Source organism: Stegostoma tigrinum, chromosome 34 (assembly GCF_030684315.1).
Source record: "Stegostoma tigrinum isolate sSteTig4 chromosome 34, sSteTig4.hap1, whole genome shotgun sequence".
In the NCBI taxonomy this organism is placed as follows: domain Eukaryota; kingdom Metazoa; phylum Chordata; class Chondrichthyes; order Orectolobiformes; family Stegostomatidae; genus Stegostoma; species Stegostoma tigrinum.
This window is the reverse complement of record NC_081387.1, coordinates 3,767,057-3,788,981: the sequence shown is the minus strand read 5'-3', so window position 1 is coordinate 3,788,981 and position 21,925 is coordinate 3,767,057. Positions and strand designations below refer to the sequence as shown.

Here is a 21,925-nt window from a genome sequence, read left to right as displayed (position 1 = left end):
TGTCGCTGCAGAAATATTGGGATTGACTGTGAGAGACGTCAATCAGTGAGCCCACCCACTCTGCCCATTCTCTCCTCTTCCTCTTCCAGAGCTGGTTCACTTCCTATAGCGACTGAAAAACCAAGTTGGGAGAAGGTGAGTGAAGGAGCAGCTTTTGTACAAATTGTATCCCATAATATCCACACCAGTCTTCAGGCAGTCTGACTATCCTGTGGGTAATCAGGGGTGGAAATGTCCCTTATGCTGTGTGAGAAGCTCCAGTGAGAGAGCAGTTTACTCGGTGCTTTGTGCTGAACTGTTTGACTGAAGCTGTGTGTTGGATATTGAGTGTGTTTGTTGGAAGCATTTCCCTTCTGATTTCCAGCCTGAGTTTTGTTGATGGCTCATTCCTGAATATGAGAAGGTGAGGTGTAATTATCTGGGAAATGCAGAGTGTCTGAGGATTCTTACTGATTTCCTGGTGTTGAGTTGTGTGTGTGTTGGGAGCTGGTTATTATCCTGTGGACTGAAAATGGCCAGTTCACACTGTGATGTGATCTGGATGTTTCCTGTTCTTTTAAATCCATCCTGTGGCTTCCCACCAACCTATCTCTGTAATATATTCAGGAAGGGAAAAAGAAAGTCTTGCATTTATATGAAGCTTTTTACAGCTGCCTTATACTCCAAAGCTCGTTATTGCCATCAAAGTACTTTTGAAGTTTGGTCACTTTGACTGCAATGTTTCTTACATTACAATGTGTGCACAGCAAGCTTCCACAAATAGCAACATGATGATGACCCAGATAAATTGTTTTCTTGTTGGCGTTGAGTTTATGATTAATGTCAGCCAGTTCACAAGGGATACTTCCACTGTTTTTCCATGGGATCTTTAACCTCATATCAGAGCGAGCAAAAGGGGCCTTGTTTGAGATCTCATCAGAAAAACGGCTCCTTTGACGGTTGGGTTCTGCCACATTCCTTTTGTATTGGATTAATTAGTGATTTGGTCTGATTCTATGAAGGATTTTCCATTATATCCCTGGGTCACACTATCATTTCTTGATTTGGTTAGGAATGGAGACAAGGTTGACTCCTATGAGGGACAGGCGATACACTGCCTCAGATCATCTACTGCTGAAATCTTATTCAATCCTTTTGTAGGTTCTGCACTCAAACAGTCCACTGGACTCATGGCTGGATTCATACAAAATCATGGAATGACTGCGGGTTAGGAGCAGGCCATTCGATTCATTGTGTCCAGGCTGTCTCTCTGCAGGAGCAACTCACTTTCTGTTTCGTGTATTTTTATATTTAATGCATCAATGAGAAAAATTATTGATTGCCAACACCTTACAGGGTTAAAGTGAATTGACAATTTCAGTTGCATGCCACCTGACTGCCTTTTCCATTTTCCTTACAGTGTCTGGAAAGATAGAGTGGTTGGCTAGAGGAAGTAATGTAGCCATGTGTCTCCTCCCTTTCACAATCCACAGTGGAACAGTTCTTAATTGAGGAGTGAACATTTTTAGCAAATGAAGAAATTATGTTTCCTTTTCTTGTTTTACAGAAATATTGTAAAGTACTACACCAGAGAATACAGGGCGAATAGACGCCACAGATAGATCCTGACCATCATCCAAGGAACAACTGCACAACTGTGTGAAGACATCCAATCCCTTCACAGCATTGCTTAATGCAGAGAAGGTTGGACAGGGAAACCAAGATCTGGCAATTGGTCAAATCAGGGGAACTTTGACATATCATCAGATCTGAAACTGGTCAGTAGTGTGGAGCCTTCCATCAGAACCAACCTTTCTGAAGGTTCGGCTGTGGGTGATCGGTCAGGGTGAGGCTGAGAAGAAGTGTCAGTGGCTCCAAGTGTGGTGAGATGCTTTTCAAGTGTCAGATGTGTGAGGCTCATAAAATCTGCTAAAAGTATAAAGTATTTCTGTTCTCTGAATGTTAACACACTGATGTTGCTCCATGGAGGTTGAACAATTCATATGTGAGGTGTGCGGCCAGGCTTTCAAACACAAATCAACACTCATGACTCACAGATACAGTCATTTTGGAAAGAAGCCGTTTAAGTGTAAGGTTTGTGATCAGAGTTTTGTACAATTATCAGGTCTGGTGAACCACCAGCGTATTCACAAAGGGGATAGACCATTCACGTGCAAGGTATGTGACAAATCCTTCTCACGGAAATCGAGACTGTTGCTGCATCAGAGGATTCACACTGGGGAGAAACCACATACCTGTAACGTGTGCGCCCAATCATTCACGGAACCTTCAAATCTCCGCTCACACCAACGTGTTCACACAGGAGAGAAGCCATTCAAATGTGAGGTGTGCAACAAATTATTCTCACAGTCATCGACACTCCTGCTCCATCGCAGGATTCATACTGGAGAGAAACCATTCACGTGTGAGATATGCCACAAATCATTTTCAGACCCTTCAAACCTCCGTGCACACCAACGCATTCACACTGGAGAGAAGCCCTTCAAATGTGAAGTGTGCAACCAGGGATTTGCACAGTCATCAGGCCTGGTGAAACATCGCCGCATTCACACTGGAGAAAAACCATTCACATGTGAGGTGTGTCACAAATCATTCTCACAGTCATCAACCTTCCTTGAACACCAATATATTCACACTGGGGAGAAACCATTCACATGCAAAGTTTGTATGAAATCATTCACATCATCATCCACACTCCGTGTACACCAACGCATTCACACAGGGGAGAAGCCGTTCACATGTGAGGTGTGTGACAAATCATTCACAGACTCATCAACCCTCCGCAAACACCAACGTATCCACACAGGGGAGAAACCATTCCCATGCCTGGTGTGTGAGAAATCATTCTCATCATCATCGACCCTCCAGGCGCATAAACATGTTCACACCGGGGAGAAACCATTCATGTGCAAAGTGTGTGAAAAATCATTCTCACAGTCATCAAACCTCCGTACTCACCAACGTATTCATACAGGGGAGAAACCTTTCAGATGTGAGATGTGTGATGAATCATTCTCAAGGTCGTCCGTCCTTCTGGTACATCAGAGGATTCACACAGGGGAGAGACCATTTACATGTGAAGTTTGTAACAAATCATTTCTGACATCATCGGACCTCCTTCTCCATCAGAGGATTCACACAGGGGAGAAACCATTCACATGTCAAGTGTGCAAAAAGTCTTTCTCAAGATCATCAAACCTCTTGCTTCATCAGAGAATTCACACAGGGGAGAAACCATTCACATGTGAGATATGTGGCAAATCATTCTCAAGGTCATCAATCCTCCTGGTCCATCAGAGGATTCATACAGGGGAGAAACCATTCAACTGTGAGGTATGTGATAAATCATTCACACAGTCATCTACCCTCCTTGTGCATCAACACATCCACACAGGTGAGAAACCATTCATATGTGAGGTGTGTGAAAAGTCATTCTCATCATCATCAGATTTATGCAAACACCAACGCGTTCACACAGGAGAGAAACCATTTAAGTGTGAAATGTGTGAGAAGTCTTTCCCAGATTCGTCAAACCTCCGCAGACATCAACGCATTCACACCGTGAAGGAACTATTCAGGTGTGAAGTATGTGACAAGGCTTTCACACAATCAGCATATCTCCTGGTTCATCTATGCACTCACACAAGAGAAACCCCATCAGTGTGAGTTCTGTAATAATGCTTTTATGCAATTCTTGGATCCCCAGGAACATCAAACACACATGAAAACTACATAGCTAACTTCTTGCTTAGTCTGTCCTCAGAATGAACTGTGTACACAGTCTCACAGTGCAGGGTGTTCAGTGGGACTGGGACACAGAACAAGAAGCAGCTTTCAGTCCCATCAAACACCTAGTGATGACATCACCAGTGCTGAGGGATTATGATGTCAACAATGGAGCCACCCTGCAGTGTGATGTCAGTGACACAGGACTTGGAGTAATCCCCATGCAGTGAGGGCAACCCGTTGGGTTTGTATTCACAGTGTTAACACACACTGAACACAGACTGCACACAGACTGAGAAAAAGAGCCTTGACATGGATTTTTCTTATCAGGATTTCAACCAGTACATTTTTTTGGAGAGAGAATGGTCAGATTTAACAAGATAATTCAAAATATTTTTGCCAAACCACTTGTATCTGCTTCAAAACATGCTCAAATGATGATCGTGAATCCATTGTCAATTGTTGGAAAAACCCATCTAGTTCACTAATGACCTTTAGGGAAGGAAACTGTTGTCCTTACCTGGTTTTGCCTACATGTGACTCCAGAGCCACAGCAATGTGGTTGACTCTTAACTGCCCTCTGGGCAATCAGGAATGGGCAATAAATGCTGGCCTTGCCAGCAATGCCCTAACCCCATGAATGAATAAAAAAAACTTCACTTGGAAAGTTATCAACGAGATGTGAAGTATAAGCAAGGGAAGCAGATGGACATCTCTGACAGACTGTCGAGAGCTGCACTGTCTATGAAGGAAATTGATGCTAATACAGAGTGTGAAATCTTCTAGATTCAACCAGACGCCCATGGATGAAGCTTGGAGAGTAGAGCTCTTCACTCACTGGGACTGATGATCTCATCACAGTCAACTACTGTTTGGACAGCGTGGTGTTTTACAAGCTGACATCAACAACCAACCGTAGATCGCATAGTTCAAGCATTATGCCAGTTGTTCTTAATTCATGTGTGAAGAATTCAGTAACTTCTTGAATGCTTGGGAAATTTATCACAACATACTGTCGCCACAGTATCCCCAATCAAATACTGAGGCAGCAGTGAAAGTTGCCGAAGGGATCATCTAGAAGTCAATTACATCCAACATAGATGTGTACAAGGCAGTCTTTAGAGAAACACACAAGTTGAAGTCAGGAATAATTGTTCACTTCAGTGACCAGTGTTACATTCCACCAGACTACTTTTCCAGTCACCAAAAATCTAAGGGCGGAAGTTGTAAAACAAGAAAGTGACAAGACAAAAGTGAAAAGATAGCAAAATTTTAATTTGATAAAGGTACTGGAGAACTGTTCACAGTACAGACATTCACTGCATTCAACGGAAATCAGCTCACTTGGCAACTTCAAATGTGCATAGAGACGTTTTCACCTCAGTTTTCTGAAGAAGGGTCCCAAACCGAAACGTCAACTTTCCTGTTCCTCTGATCCTGTCTGGCCTGCTGTGTTCCTCCAGCTCCACACTGTGTTATCTCAGATTCCAGATTTGCAGTTCTTAATGTCTCTTCACCTGAATTGTATTTGGTGAAAGTCAAAGATAAGATCAATTGTAACAATAATAGATAATACTGCAAATGGAGTAGCAGACGGCTGATGAAGCAGATCTGATTTTACCAACTGAGCAAGAAACTTGATGATCATCAGTTCCAGAAGTGGACTGTTTGCCAAGCCAATGCAACAATTAATCATCAACAATATTCACTGCAGCAGCAATGTTCTCCTGAAAGGCAATGCTGCATCAGGAACCAATAGCCGCTGGATGAATAGACAACAACAGCTATACATGTACCATAAGGTGACCTGAATGCTTTAAAGATAATGTGTGTGGGGACAGACACACTTTAAACAGGGCTAGGAAGAAATGTTTTTTAAAAAATCATGTGTGATTCTTTTCTTGATGAATGATATGTTTAGAGACACTTATAAATTGTAGTGCATGCAGTTTTTCTTTTTGTAAGGAAATGGGAATGTTTTTATGACACTCCTTTCACATTGCAGCTTCCTATATTAATGTGACCTCTGTGTCAATGTATGTAAATAAATTGTTTAGGGCAAGTAGCCATTTTAGACACCACCTGGAACATTACTTATAATTCAAATTATTACAAATATTTCTGCAGCAACATGCGTCTCCTGAAGCTTGGGAAACTTAGCAGTGAAATGGAGGTGACTTTGAGCAGCAGGTTGGGTGGGGACTTAAACTTGTCACTGTTCCATCTGAATAAAACCTGACTTATTGTAGCCTCTGTCTCAGTTCCCCTGGTAAATGTTTGACAGAGATTCCTAGTGTGGGAATAGCATTCTTCATCCTCAGAGACTTTCAAACTGACAGCATCGGTGTGGGATGTGTCACCGCAGATGTGTTTTACAGCAAATCAGAAGAGGAAAATCCGCAGCATCCAAGGCAGCAATTCCATGCAGTGATGGGAGCAGCTCGTGCGCAGGGGCAAAGAGGTCATGTCAGAGGAACACAGGAAATAGGGGAATAGGAGGGAGGTCTCATAAAAAAATGAGCTCGGAGAAGGCATGAAGAGAGACAGGAGAGAAACTAGAGAAAGGTAAGAGTTCAGGGCTAGTTCTGGGTTGAGTATTAACGGAAGTTTGTCCGAGGAGGGTGAGCTAGTGGAAGAGAGGAAAGTGGCAGACGTAGCTGATGGGATTGTTTCAATCTGAGAAGTCAGAAACCAGGGAGCAGATATGAAGTCATTAATGGAGGGATTAGAGGGGATATGAGGAGTGATATTTTTCACACAGAGGTGGCGATAGTCTGGAACTCACCGTCTGAAATGCTGATAGAGGCAGAAACCGCTCATTACGTTGAAAAAACATGCAGAACTGAAATTGGAGGAATAATACCTGTTTTAAAACACGTATGGAATAACTTCTCCATGCAGACACTGTCCCGTCAACCACTCAGAGAGAAGGTACAGAACAGATCAGATACAGAGCCAAGCTCAGAAATTACTGGAAAAGCTCAGCAGGTCTGGCAGCATCTGTGGATAGAAATCAAAGTTAACACGTCAGATCGAGTGACCCTTCCTCCAGACTCAGTGCATCTTGTTGAGGAAAAATGTTCTGCTGCTGCTCTTAGCTATTCTTGTGAAGGTGTATGTTGGCATGCAATTCATCTTTCTTAGGTCATCCTCAAACTGGAGAGAGTGAGTGGGGATAGGAGGGGACATCCTCATACATCCAAAGATCTTATTGTTCAGTTTTCTGAGGTAGAGAGTAAGGTGGAAAGAATGTAGCATGTTATGAGCTTTTAATTTTCCATGAGTTTTCTTGTTAACAGCTTCATTTTCATTGAATTACTTCTTGCTGTCTCTATACTTCGAACTTATGCAACACATCTGCTATCTTCTATTTGATCATAACATTTTTTTTGAAGGATGTACTTATGTATGTGCTTTACTGTTTACATGCTCATAAAACAGTCAATCTAACAATCCAATATTGAGATTGAAGAAAGAGGTATTTTCATTAAACTTACGTTGATCTAGGAAAACATAATGGCCTGGATTTTCTGATATGCAGGAAATTATTATTCCAGTGTAGATCACAGGTGCACCACTGCTGGACACAATTCCCCAGTCTACTGCCTCCACAGGACCCAACACCCACCCTTCCAGCTAGCAATCCTTCTAATTTTCTTCCCAGCTGAGTTGTCCTCCAAGGCCGGCACACACAGCATCTTTTGGACCAGCATGTGATACCAGTCACCATGCATGGAACATCGGTGCATGATGCACTTAGAAGCAATGTTGCTCCCAGACCCACATCAGTCCCAAATTCTCCCTATCCTACGCAATGTGTCACCTATTGGCCCCCTTGCCAACCAGCACCCTGGCAACCTATCTCCTTAGCACCTCCACCCCTATGCCTCTGGCGTTCATACTCCTTGGCATGCCATCCATCCAGCAACCTAACACTGCTCAGAAAAACAGGAATTGCTGGAAAAGCTCAGCAGGTCCGGCAGCATCAGTGGAGAGAAATCAGTGTTGATGTTTCAGGTTCAGTGACCCTCAGAACTGAGGACCCTATCACTGCCCTTCCCTTACGTATTTATCTTTTTACAGCAGCTATCAAAGTGGCTGTCAGGACTTTTAGATTTCAGAACATTGCAGCTGACCGATGTGAAAAGATGGCGTGATCTACCTTCCTCTGATAGTTCTGCACGACAAAAGAACTGTCAAAATGTCAGTGTAACTTCACTTTTCTGAGGCAGGCCTCAGCTGAATCTCCTGTCAGAAATGTGGAGTACCCTTCTTTCATGAAAGAAAAGAGCAGAAATTGCCACTCCTCAGAAAATCCATCCTAACAGGAATAAGCACTATCTTTCACATATATCTTTCAAGCTCAGATGGCCCACACAACTACAAATTACAGAGTAGGGAAGGATAGATAGATCACATTAAAGTGCATAAGTGAGGAATATCTGATCAGTGGCCCAGTGGCTGTCTTGATCAGACGTTGCTTTGCTAACCAGCCATGGTGTTTCTGTTTACAATTATAGCCAGTTAATTTGTTTTTTTTCCCCGTTGAGATGGTGGTGTTGAACAGAACTAATGATTCAGTCAGCCTGCCCCTCATACGCCTCGATCCACAGACTGGGCTTGAAGCTTGCCAGGAGGTTGGAGAGAGAGCGAGCAAGGCTGAACAGCTTCTGCTGCTTGATCTTATTTAAGCACTCACACTTTGCCAGATGTATTTTTAATGCACAAAAGGGTCATGTGACTCACTCTCGCTATTGTTGATGTTCATGTCTTCCAAAAAGAAGCACAATTAGCTCAAATTGGCAAGGTGACCTGAGTCATTGTTTTGTGGATCAATTAATTAGACAGTTGAAATTCTGATCCTTGGCATAATGTTTTGACAATGGCCCCAGAGATGGAGTCTTTTATATTCTTAAAGCCTTTATTGTCTTCATAGGTCCAGTTTCTCCATTCCATGAACTGGAATGTATATAGAATTGCAAATTGGAGCAGCCATTTCTGCTTCTAATTTCCAATCATCCTACTTAGCCTGTGGCTTTTTCTTTTAAAAGTATTTTTAAAAGTTCAAGTTGAAGCTTCCAGAAACTAGATTAAAATCAATTTCAAACAGCACATCTTCATGACATTGAAACAGACATACATATCCACTTGTTGCAACGTGGCATCATCCTCTTTAGCCTTCTCTCTAGATTTCTTCTAATGTATTCTAAATCACCACTGTATTTATCTTTTTGGTGTTCCTACCAACTCCATATTCTAAAATTCTTGATTTTATTTCATCCATAGTATCTCAGCAAGTTTTCTGATTCTATAGGTAGTGCTGTGTCATCAGCAACTTTGTTAAATTCTTGCCTCTGATTATTCCACGTGGAGTTGCTTTTAATTTTCTGATTATTTGGTTTGTGAATACATTAAATATTTTTGTTGATGATACCCAGTTGTGTTCTCTCTTCACTCGATACATGTCTAATGTGGAATGTACAGAGATGCAAATTGTGGCTAAATTAGCACTCTTGTCTTTAAATCAGAAGATTAGAAGTTCAAGACTTGCTGCAGATACTTTGCCACTGAGGGTAACACTTCAGTGCAATACACAGGGAAAGATGCACTGTCAGAGATGCCATCTTTCATAGAACATAGAACAATACAGCACAGTACAGACCATACGGCACAGTACAGGTCCTTTGGCCTACAATGTTGTACTGACCTATTATCCTACTCTAAGATCAAACTACCCTGCATATCCTTTATTTTACTGTCATCCATGTGCCTATCCAAGAGCCACTGACATGTCTCTAATATATTTGACTCTACTACCATTGTTGGCAATTCTTTCCACCCGCCCACCACTTTCTGAGTAAAAAACCTATCTCTGATATCTCCCCTATACCATCTTCCAATCATCTTAAAATTATACCCCTTGCAATTGTACAAGTTAAACCAAGTGCAAGTTAAACTAAGGCCTTATGCATCCTTTCGGGTGAATGCTAAAGATCCCTTGACACTATAGAAGAGCACAGAAGACACTCATTGAAGAGCAGGGGATATATCCTGGAGGTACAGGCCAATGTGGATCACACAAAGAAACTCACAAAAATAAAAGAAATGTTGGTGGTGCGTTAAATAGTCAGGAGAATAGCATTAGATTACAGAAGGATACAAATGAGTGGTAAATGGAAGTCAATCTGGATAAACATGAGTTAAAGCACTTGGATACAACACACAAGGCAAGGGAAGACATGATGACTCTGGGAAGCACCAAGGATCGTAGGGATTTTGGTGTGCATGTTCAACGATACCGTAAGGTATCAGGACAGGTGGACAAAGTGGTTAACAAGATATAAGGTATACATGCCTTTATTAGCCGAGGAGCAGGAAGTTTATGTTGGAATTGTACACAAAGTTGTTTAGGCTACGGCTGCAGTATTGTGCATAGGCTGGAATCCACATTATAGGAGAAATGCAATCGCATTGGGGAGGACGTCTGCAGAACAGATTTACCGGAAGTTGGAGACAGTGAGGACTGCAGATGCTTCCATGTTGGAAGCTGGAATCAATAAATGTGGAGCTGGAAAAGCGCAGCCAGTCAGATAGCATCTGAGGAGCAGGAGAGTCAGTGTTTCAAGCTGAAACCCTTTGCCAGGACCAGGATTTTCACTGAGCTGGAGAGTGCAGTTATGAAGTCAAATTGGATGTACTGGGTTTGTTTCCATGGAACAGAAGAAACTAAGTGGACACATGACTGAGATGCATAAATTATGAAGAGCATAGCTATCACTTGGCAGAGGGATCAATAACTAGGGGCACAGATTTATCAAAAGGGGACAGGAAGTTTAGAGGGGATGTGAGGGAAGGTTTTTTCATCCAGAGGGTGGTGGGAGTTTGGAACTCACTGCCTGTGAGGGTTGTAGAGGCAGAACCCCTCATAACATTTAAGTATTTAGATGAGCACTTGTGATACCAAGGCATACAAGGTTATGGGCCAAGTGCTGGAAAATAGAATGAGAAGAGTTTGGGGATTCATAGAATTTCACCAGTGCAGATAGAGGCTACTCGGCCATTGAGCGTGCACCAACCCTCCAAACACCATCCTACACAGGCTCAGCCCGACCTACCCTATTCCCATATGTGACCAATCCACCTAACCTGCATGGTTGTGAGTGTGAGAGAAAAGTATCTGGAGAAAATCCATGCAGATACAGGGAGAATATGCAAATTCCACACAGTCACCCAAGGCTGGAATTGAACATGGGTCCCTGGTACGACGAGGCAACTGTGCTAAACACTGAGCCACTATGCCACATGATTGTTTTTCATCAGTGACATGTTGAACTGAAGGGCCTTTGTTTTCTACTGGAGATATCTGGGACTGAGTTACTCCCCCTCTATAATATCACTCAATTCCAAAGAGCTCCCAGTCTTGCATTAGACCATCTGCTGTTGAAATCTTTATCCATATTATTGTTGCTTCTCAGCTGGACCCGATCATTCTAATGCTGTCCTGTCCAATCTTCGATCTTTCTACGCCACAAACTTTAGATTATTAAAAATGCTATTCCCACACTAGAAATTTTTGTTAAACATTTACCAGGAGAACTGAGACAGCAGCTGCAATAAGTGAGGTTTTATTCAGATGGGACAATGACAAGTTTAAAACTGTTGCTCAAAGTCACCTCCATTTCACAGGTCAGTTTCCCCAGCTTCAGGAAACTCATGTTGCTGCAGAAATATTTGGATTGGCTGTGAGAGACGTCAATCACAGAGCCCACCCACTCTGCCCATTCTCTCCTCTTCCTCTTCCAGAGCTGGTTCACTTCCTATAGGGACTGAAAGCCAAGTGAGGAGATGGTGAGTGAAGGAGCAGCTTTTATACAAATTGTATCCCATAATATCCACACCAGTCTTCAGGCAGTCTGACTGTCCTGTGGGTAATCAGGGGTGGAAATGTCCCTTATGCTGTGTGAGAAGATCTAGCTGAGAGAGCTGTTTACTCAGTGCTTTGTGCTGAACTGTTTGACTGGAGCTGTGTGTTGGATATTGAGTGTGTTTATTGGAAGTATTTCCCTCCTGATTTCCAGCCTGAGTTTTGTTGATGGGTCATTCCTGAATATGAGAAGGTGAGGTGTAATTATCTGGGAGACGCAGAATGTCTGAGGATTCTTACTGATTGAAGAAATAGAAACAGGAGTAGCCGTTTGACCCCTACAGCCTGCTGTACTAATCAGTACGATCACGACTGAGCTGACATTCCTAACATCCACTTTCCTGCATTTTCCCTGTATCCCGTCATTCCCCTAATAATCAAGAATCTATATTCCCAGACTTAAATATAAACGAGGACACTGCCCCTACAGCTGTCTTTGGTAAGGACTTCCAAAGTCTGTGAATGCCCTGAGGAAGAAATTCCTCCTCATTTAGTCTTTAATTGGAGCCCCATTATTCTGAAACCATTTCCTCTGATCCTAGACTGTCCCACAACTGTATTTTTCACCTCTCATTGTTTTAAACTCCAATGAGTAGAGCCCAAAGTTGTTTAACCTGTATTCATAAGACAGTCCCTACATACTCATCTTTGTTAAACTGTTTGCAATGAAATGATATCTTTCCTTAAATAAGGGGACCAAAACTGCCCACAGCATTCCAGATGTGGTCTCACCAGCACCTTGTAAAGTTACAGTAAGATTTACCTACTCCTATACTCCAAACTCCTTGGAAGCGCTAATATTCCATTTGCCTTCCTGATTACCTGCTACTTATATAGAATAGGATGACAGAATACCTACAGTGTGGAAGCAGGTAATTTGGCCCATCAATTCGACCCTCCAAACAGCATCCCATCCAGAAACACCCTATTCTTGTAACTTAGCACTTTCCTTGCATATGAGTAGTAGTTAGCTGTTTACTGTCTTGAAAATCTTCCATCATTCAGTGAGATTATGTTACTATTTGTGATTGAACTCCATATCGTGTGCATCTCTATACCCTGTCAAACCTTTGATGAACATAAATCAATCAGTCACAAATTTAATATTAACTATTCATTCAACATTAATTGCCATCTGCCAAACTGAGTTCCAATCTTCTCCCATCCTTTGTGGGTCAAAGTGTTTCCTCACTTCATTCCTAAAATATCTGGCTTCAGTTTTTAAAAAATATTATTCACAGGACTTTGACTGGGGCAGCATTTATTGCCTGTCCCTTGTTTGTCCTTGAGAATATGGTCGTGGCTGCCTCCTTGAATCTCCGCAGTCCATGTGCTGTAGGTGGACCAACGATGCTGTTAGGGAGGGAGTTCCAGGATTCTGACCCAGTGACAGTGAAGGTACAGCAATATATTTCCAAGTCAGAATTGTTACTGGTTAGGAAATGAACTTGCAAGGAGGAATTTCTTCCTCAGGGTGTTCACAGGCTTTGGAACTCCTTGCCAAAGAAAGCTGTAGGGGCAGTGATCTTGTGTATATTTAAGACTGGGGCATAATAGATTTTTGATCATCAGGGGAATGATGGGTTACAGAGAAAATGCAAGTTGGTGGTGGAATTCCCATGTATGTCTGCTGCCCATGTTCTTCTAGACAGTTTGGGGTTTGGAAGAAAGGGGCCTGTCTCAAGGGCCTTTGTGAATTTCTTACAGACAGTACACATTGCAGCTACCAATCATCAGTAGTTGTGGATGTGGTGCAGTCAGGTGGGCAGCTTTGAACTGGATGGTGTCAAACCTCTTGAGTGTTGCTGGAGCTGCATTCATCCAGGCAAGTTCTGTCGCACTTCTGACTTGTGCCTTGTGGGTAGTGGACAGACTTTGCAGAGTCAGAGGTGAGTTACTTGCTGCAGGATGCCTAGCCTCTGAACTTTTGACAGTGTCCTAATTTCAGATTCCTCAAACTGTAAAAATTGTTTTTCTGTGTTCACCCTAAAAACTCGAAATTTTTGACCAGATCACCCCTTAATCTTCTAAAGTCTGGAAAAGAGAATCCTAGTTTGTTCAATCTTTCCTCATAATTTAACAGTTCCAGCCCAGATATTATTCCAGTAAATCTACACTGGATCAATATATCTTAACCTGGCACAATGTCAGGATTATCCAGCTAGCTCTGACTTTCCACTTGTTATTGGATTTTTGGAGAGATTGTTTACTCTGCCACTTCAGAGGGCAGTTCAGAGTCAATTATATCATGTGGGACTGGAGTTATATGGAGACAAGATCAGATAGTTGTAGCAGGTTCCTTAAATGAAAGACAATATTGGGGTTTTTTGGACATTATGAAAACTTTCATCATTTTACTTTGATTCTATTCCATGAATTCCAAAGGTAATGAAATTCAGTTCACAACACAGAGTGTTGGGGTGAAGAGCAGAGATAAATTAAACTAGATAAGTTCATTAAGTCAAAAAGGAACAGAAGGATCCGCTGATAGGATCAAATGAAGGGAATCAGAAGATGCTTGTGTAAGCAATAAATAAATATCAACATGAAACAATTGAGCCAAATAGCCTGTTTCTCACTGTAATGCTATTTATATACCCTCCTGTGGTTGAAGTTGAACTCACAATCTCTGGATTATTAACCATAGAAATTCATTGGCTTTGCCTGGTGACACAATTATTGAAATGTCTTTGAATGCCTTCATCAAAGATTTTACCTGAAAGCGTCAGATTGGATTTGATAGTTTTGCTCAGTGCTGTGCCTAAAAGCTGAAATTTGGATGTATAGTCAGAACAAGTCCAGTGCATCTAATTTTCCAGGTTAAGACAGAACCTGTTAATCAGCTACACACTGGAGCATTATTTTCCTGAGGATCCGGCACTTTCTGTTCAGTTTTCTATTCTATCTCATTTTCTTCAATTCGTTTTTGGAAACAAGAGAGACATTTCATTTCTCCTGCATGTTTTTAATATTTTATACTCTAAGAGTAAACTGCTCTTCACCAGCAAGACTTGAGTTCATCGTGAATTGGGAACACATTGTACACTCCACCTGACTGTCTTTTCCATTGCTCTCATAGTGCCTGAGAAGATAGGGGACTGAGTGGAGAAAAGAAAATGGCAACATTGTGTGCTCTTGGTCACGATCCAGTATTCATGATGGAATCAGAGGTGTCAAATGAGGAAAAATAAAATGTTGCGTCTGATACCATCCCCCCGCAAAACCATCCAAAACATACACACATGCAGTCGAAATTTTTGACCAGATCACCCCTTAATCTTCTAAATTCTGGAAAAGAGAATCCTAGTTTGTCGCTGTGGAACAGACTGTAAGTGAGGAATCAACACTGTAAGCAAAGAGGGAGTTGAAGGATATCGTGTTTCCTTTTCCTGTTTTACAGAAAGACTGCACTGTAAAAGAAAGTATAGAAAGGATAGATTTCGCACATAGATCCTCACCATCACTCAAGGAACAACTGTAAAACTGTGGGAAGACATCCAGTCCCTTCACGGCATTGCTCAACGTAGAAAAGGTTGGATATTGAAAGCATCATCTGGAAATCGATAAGGTCTGGGGAGCATCAGACACATCATCAGATCTGAAACTGGTGAGTGGTGTGGAGCCTTCCATCGGAACCAACCTTTCTGAAGGTTCGGCTGTGGGTAATCAGTTAGGGTGAGGCAATTATTTATTGAGCCTCATGAACTAGTGGTTCATTCCTGGAAGTGCGAGACTGCTCAAATACGACGGATCTGGAGTGTCCCAGAGCTTGATATGATCTCTTCACATATAAGATGCATTTGTTGTACAAGTGTTAACAAAAGGGCAGCTACATGGAAAAGATACCATTCACATGTGAGGTGTGTGACAAATCGTTCTCAGACTCATCAAACCCCTGCACACACCAGTGTATTCGCACCAGGGGAAAAACTATTCCGGTTTAAGGTGTGCAGTAAATCATTCTCAGTGTTTTCATACCACCTGAGACACCAATGTATTCACACAGGGGAGAATCCTTTCAGATGTAAGCAGTGTAACAAATCATTCTCACAGTCAGAGAGCCTTCTCAGACACCACCGCATTCACACAGGGGAGAAAAATTTCACATGCGAAGTGTGTGACAAGTCATTCTCACAGTCAGTGAGCCTCCACACACACCATCACATTCACACAGGGGAGAAACCATTTACATGTGAAGTGTGTGAGAAATCATTCCAAAATTCATCAAATCTCCCTGTACATCGACACATTCACACAGGGGAGAAACCATTCACGTGTGAGGTGTGTGACAAATCATTCCCAGATTCCTCAAATCTGTGTAAACATGAACGCATTCACACAGGGGAGAAACCATTCACGTGTGAGATATTTGACAAGGCTTTCATGCAATCCATGCATTTGCTGGTCCATCAATGCAATCATGCAATGGAGAAACCATAAAGGTGTCAAGTTCGAAACACATGTTTCATACAGTTTTTTGGAACTTCTGGAAAATCAGCAAACTCACATGAGGTCTACCTGGCCAAGTTCTTGCCCAGTCCATCCTCAGCGTGTGTGATGGTGTACACAGTCTCAAAGTGCTGGGTGTTCAGTGGGACTGGGACACAGAACAAGAAGCAGCTTTCACTCCCATCAAACACCTAGTGATGACATCACCAGTGCTGAGGGATTATGATGTCAACAATGGAGCCACCCTGCAGTGTGATGTCAGTGACACAGGACTTGGAGCTACCCCCACTACCCTGTATAGTGGAAGTGAAGGTTAATGCGAACATCTGTTTAATTCACCTGCCAACTCCTTATTTTCCATTAGTAATTATCTAGACTCAAATTCTACACAATCAATGCTCTCTTTGTTAATTTATTTTCCTTTTCAGATACTTATGAAAACTTCTGTTTGCTTTTATATCTCTTGCTAGCTAGCTCTCATTACGTAATTTTCCTGTTTATTGGTGCAATCTTCTGATATTTTCATCTGTTTCTGCACAATTATTTTTTTTATTCTTTAAGTCTGACGCTACTTCTGATGTTTCTAGTTAACTGTGGATGCTAGATACATCCTTTGGAACTTTTCCTACTCATTAGAATATATCCATAATGTGTATTGCGAAATATCCCCGAAATGATTCATCGCTATTGACCTATCCTTTAGCCTAATTTACCAATTCACTTCATCCAGTTCTGCTTTTGTGCTCTCTTAATTGCCCTTAAGTAAAGTTACTCCTGTCTTCCTAAAACTGAATATAAAATTCAATCATATTATGATTGCTGCTACCAAGGGTGTCTTCACGGGAAGAGATCATTAATTAATTCTATCTCATTGCACAATGCCAGGTCTAGAACAGCTGACTTTTCAGTCAGCTCCAAAACACGATATTCTAAGAAACTATACAAAAACATTCTCTCAACTCCTCATCCAAGTTATGTTGATACATCTGACTTTTTTACATGATTATGACCCTTCCTTTCAGACAAACTCCCGTTATTTATTTCTTTCTGTTTCACCCTACTGTGGTTACTGTAGCTGGGCTGTACACCATTCGAACAAGTGACATTTTGGCTTTGTCATTTCTTGTCTCTGGCTAAACCATTTCCACATTTTGGTTCCCTGAACTCAAATCATCCCTCTCTATTATGCTAACTTCATGATTAATTATCAAAGCTAACCCTCCACTTAGTTTTCTTAGTTCCCTGACCTTCCTAAGTATCGTGTGTCTTTCAGTCTTCAGGTGCCATCCATGTCATCCTTTTGTCATGTGTCTGTAATGGCTGCAAATCATATTTACTTATTTCTATTTTTGCTGTCAGTTCATTTTTATTTTGAATGCAATGGCCATTCAGATACAGAGACTACAATTATATATTTTAAAAACTTAAGCATTTAAATATTTCATTAACCTTTCCACCAGTTGCAATACCACATTGAACTCTAGGAATAGAATAAATCTTAATCACTTACTGGATTCTCAGAAAATAATGATGCTAAAATGTTTAGAATAATCAAAAGCAACAGAGCATCTAATTTCCTTTCTCCATTCAACACACAACTCCCACTTTCTGTGGTAGAGGTAGAGAATTCCACAGGCTCACTGCCCTCTGGATGAAGAAAATTCTCATCTCAGTTCTAAATGGCTGACCTCGTATCCTTAGACTGTGACCCCTGGTTCTGGACTCCCCAGCCATTGGGAACATCCTGTGCAGACATCCTTTGCAGCTAGTCTGTTAGAATTTTATAGGTTTCAGTAAGATCCTCCCACATTCTTCTAAACTCCAGTGATTATAATCCTAACCAATCCTGTCTCTCTTCATATGTCAGTCCTATCTCCCAGGTAGGGAGCCTGATAAACCTTTGTTGCAATCCTTCTATAACCAGAACATCCCTCCTCAGACAGGGAAACCAAAACTACACACAATACTCCAGAGGTAGTCTCAGCAAGTACTTCTACAATTGTAGCAAGACAATTCTGCTCCTGGACTCAAATCCCTCACTATAAAGCCCAACGCACTATGCTTACTTTCAGTGACTGGCCGACAAAGACACGCAGGTCTTGTTGCACCTTGCCCTGTCTAAAGCTATCGCCATTCAGATAATCTGCCTTCTTGGTTTTTCTGTCAAAATGGATAACCTCACGTGAATCTACATTATACTTAATGTGCCATACGTTTGCTCATTCATTAAACTAGTCCAAATCACATTGAAGCATCTCCGCATCTTTCTCCCACTTCATCACCATACCCAGCTTAGTGTCATCTGCAAACATGAAGATATTGCATTTAGTTCCCCCATCTGATTCATGAATATATATTGTGAATAGCTGGGGTGCAAGCACTGACTCTGCAGTACCTCAGTAGTCACTGGCTCTCGCTCAGAAAATGACCAATTCATTCCTACTCTTTGTTTCCTGTCTGCCAGCCAGGTCTTTGTCCATGTCAGTACACTGACCCAATCCATGTGCTTTAATTTTAAATACTAATCTCTTATTTGAGATGTTTCCAAACGTCTTCTGAAAGTCCAGTGACATCCACCAGTTCCTTTGATCAATTCTACTAATAGTTACATCCTCGGAAAATTCCACTAGATTTGTCAAGTACAATTTCTTGTTCATAAATTCATGCTGACTGTCCATCCTAACACTGTTTACCAAATGCTCTGTTACTACATTTTTCATAATGGACTCTGGCATTTTTCCCACTAGTAGATGTTGATGCTTAAAATGTTCTTGAAGTGCAGTGATAATGTCCCTACCTTTTGGACAGAAGGTCTGCTTTTACGTCCCACCTGGCCCAGAGTTGAATCATAACATGCCTGAAAAGTTTGTTTAAAATAACAAAACCTGCTTCGGGCAGGGAACTTCATAATTTAAACTGCAGATCTGAGTGAAATGCAAATGAATACTACAATTAGACTTTTAAAACAAATTAAGACTTTCTTACACACTAACTACCAACTGGTGAGTTAGGAATTGAAAAGTACTGTCCAACTCACGTGGAAGAGGATCCACTGGTCCATGGACACATGATCACTGGATCTCCATAACCATCGAGCTTGTATGACGGAAACAAACCCCCACCCTGTGTCACCAAAGTTCAGTGTCATTTCTGATCATCAGAATTGGGAACCAGACTAAAGCACAGGGATTTTAAAGACACTTCTGTTTGTGTTATTCTGAGAGGCTTCCCCTGGTATGTGTGTGTGTGTGTTTCTGTGTTAGTAAAAGTGAGCCAGCTCTCAGGAGTGGGTATGGATAGAATCAGACCCTGCTTTAGTTGGCGATTTGAATTATAGACATCTTCGTCAGATGATGGGTATTTGACTAACACCATATTTGTACTATCCTCTGTGGGAGGATTGCTATCCTGAGTGTGGTGAGGGATTGGACAGTGAGTCTCTCCAGACCGGAATTCTCTCAGTCCATTATATCTCAACGTAGTAACAGTATGGTCGGCTCATCTTATACTTTTCCAAGATTCATTTCATGTCATTGTGAAATGTTTTGCTATTTTGTTTAACTGTGTATTATTGTTCCTTGCTGTTTGTTGACCTTCTGATACATTTTATAACTCACAATAAATTCACTGTTTAGCTGAATCTAAACCACTTGATTTGTTAGCATGATGTGTTCCTATTCACTAGAACACTTAACGTCCAACAGTAAGAGTCACTGTCATTGCATTCAAAACACCCACACAATGTCACTGTAAGCTGGGGTATTTTCCCCATCTTCTTCTTCAGTTCCATTCCCACTCCTTGTGGTGTATTAGGCAGACGGACACAACCTCCAGGGAACCCTTGGATGACGAGAGCGGTGGAGCTTCTAGTGAAAAGGAAGAAGGTAGCTTACATAAGGTGGAGGAAGCTAGGGTCAAGTTCAGCTAGAGAGGATTACATGCAGGCAAGGAAGGAGCTCAAAAATGGTCTGAGGAGAGCCAGGAGGGGGCACGAGAAAGGCTTGGCAGAAGGAATCCGGGAAAACACAAAGGCATTTTACACTTACGTGAGGAATAAGAGAATGGTCAAAGAAAGAGTAGGGCCGATCAGGGATAGCATAGGGAACTTGTGTGTGGAGCCTGAGGAGGTAGGGGAAGCCCTAAATGAGTTTTTTGCTTCTGTCTTTACGAAAGAAACGACCTGTGTAGTGAATGAAACCTTTGAAGAGCAGGTGTGCATGCTGGAATGGATAGAGATAGAGGAAGCTGATGTACTGAAAATTTTGTCAAACATTAAGATTGACAAGTCGCCAGGCCCGGATCAGATTTGTCCTCGGCTGCTTTGGGAAGCGAGAAATGCAATTGCTTCGCCACTTGCGAAGATCTTTGCATCCTCGCTCTCCACTGGAGTCGTACCTGAGGACTGGAGAGAGGCAAATGTAATTCCTCTCTTCAAGAAAGGAAATAGGGAAATCCCCGGCAATTATAGACCGGTAAGTCTCACGTCTGTCGTCTGCAAGGTGTTAGAAAGGATTCTGAGGGATAAGATTTATGACCATCTGGAAGAGCATGGCTTGATCAAATACAGTCAACACGGCTTTGTGAGGGGTAGGTCATGCCTTACAAACCTTATCGAGTTTTTTGAGGATGTGACTAGTAAGGTTGATGAGGGTCAAGCTGTGGATGTGGTGTATATGGACTTCAGTAAGGCATTTGATAAGGTTCCCCATGGAAGGCTCATTCAGAAGGTCAGGAGGAATGGGATACAGGGGAACTTAGCTGCTTGGATACAGAATTGGCTGGCCAACAGAAGACAGCGAGTGGTAGTAGAAGGAAAATATTCTGCCTGGAAGTCAGTGGTGAGTGGGGTTCCACAGGGCTCTGTCCTTGGGCCTCTACTGTTTGTAATTTTTATTAATGACTTGGATGAGGGAATTGAAGGATGGGTCAGCAAGTTTGCAGACGACACAAAGGTCGGAGGTGTCGTTGACAGTGTAGAGGGCTGTTGTAGGCTGCAGCGGGACATTGACAGGATGCAGAGATGGGCTGAGAGGTGGCAGATGGAGTTCAACCTGGATAAATGCGAGGTGATGCATTTTGGAAGGTCGAATTTGAAAGCTGAGTACAGGATTAAGGATAGGATTCTTGGCAGCGTGGAGGAACAGAGGGATCTTGGTGTGCAGATACATAGATCCCTTAAAATGGCCACCCAAGTGGACAGGGTTGTTAAGAAAGCATATGGTGTTTTGGCTTTCATTAACAGGGGGATTGAGTTTAAGAGTCGTGAGATCTTGTTGCAGCTCTATAAAACTTTGGTTAGACCGCACTTGGAATACTGCGTCCAGTTCTGGGCGCCCTATTATAGGAAAGATGTGGATGCTTTGGAGAGGGTTCAGAGGAGGTTTACCAGGATGCTGCCTGGACTGGAGGGCTTATCTTATGAAGAGAGGTTGACTGAGCTCGGTCTCTTTTCATTGGAGAAAAGGAGGAGGAGAGGGGACCTAATTGAGGTATACAAGATAATGAGAGGCATAGATAGAGTCGATAGCCAGAGACTATTTCCCAGGGCAGAAATGGCTAGCACGAGGGGTCATAGTTTTAAGCTGGTTGGTGGAAAGTATAGAGGGGATGTCAGAGGCAGGTTCTTTACGCAGAGAGTTGTGAGAGCATGGAATGCGTTGCCAGCAGCAGTTGTGGAAGCAAGGTCATTGGGGTCATTTAAGAGACTGCTGGACATGCATATGGTCACAGAAATTTGAGGGTGCATCCATGAGGATCAATGGTCGGCACAACATTGTGGGCTGAAGGGCCTGTTCTGTGCTGTACTGTTCTATGTTCTATGTTCTA

The 21,925-nt window shown here is 42.1% G+C and overlaps 1 protein-coding gene across 4 annotated transcripts in view; it reads left to right on the top strand.

The window, feature by feature from the left end:
* The window catches only part of LOC125467699 (zinc finger protein 271-like), a 126,106-nt gene extending 106,153 nt beyond the window's left edge, over window positions 1-19,953 (top strand). Inside the window, exons 1-3 of one of the 4 annotated variants that reach the window (XR_009442922.1) lie at window positions 102-135; window positions 1,547-5,528; window positions 14,730-19,953. Coding sequence is in view for 1 of the 4 variants with exons in the window: in XM_048563862.2 (XP_048419819.2) it covers window positions 1,963-3,666 (1,704 nt within the window). In the remaining 3 variants the exon portion in view is untranslated. Of the gene's footprint in view, window positions 1-101; window positions 136-1,546; window positions 11,327-11,539; window positions 11,575-14,729 lie in introns of those variants that run through there. The other 3 variants (XR_009442923.1, XR_009442924.1, XM_048563862.2) reach the window with 3 other exon arrangements.
* The last annotated feature ends 1,972 nt before the right edge of the window (window positions 19,954-21,925 follow it).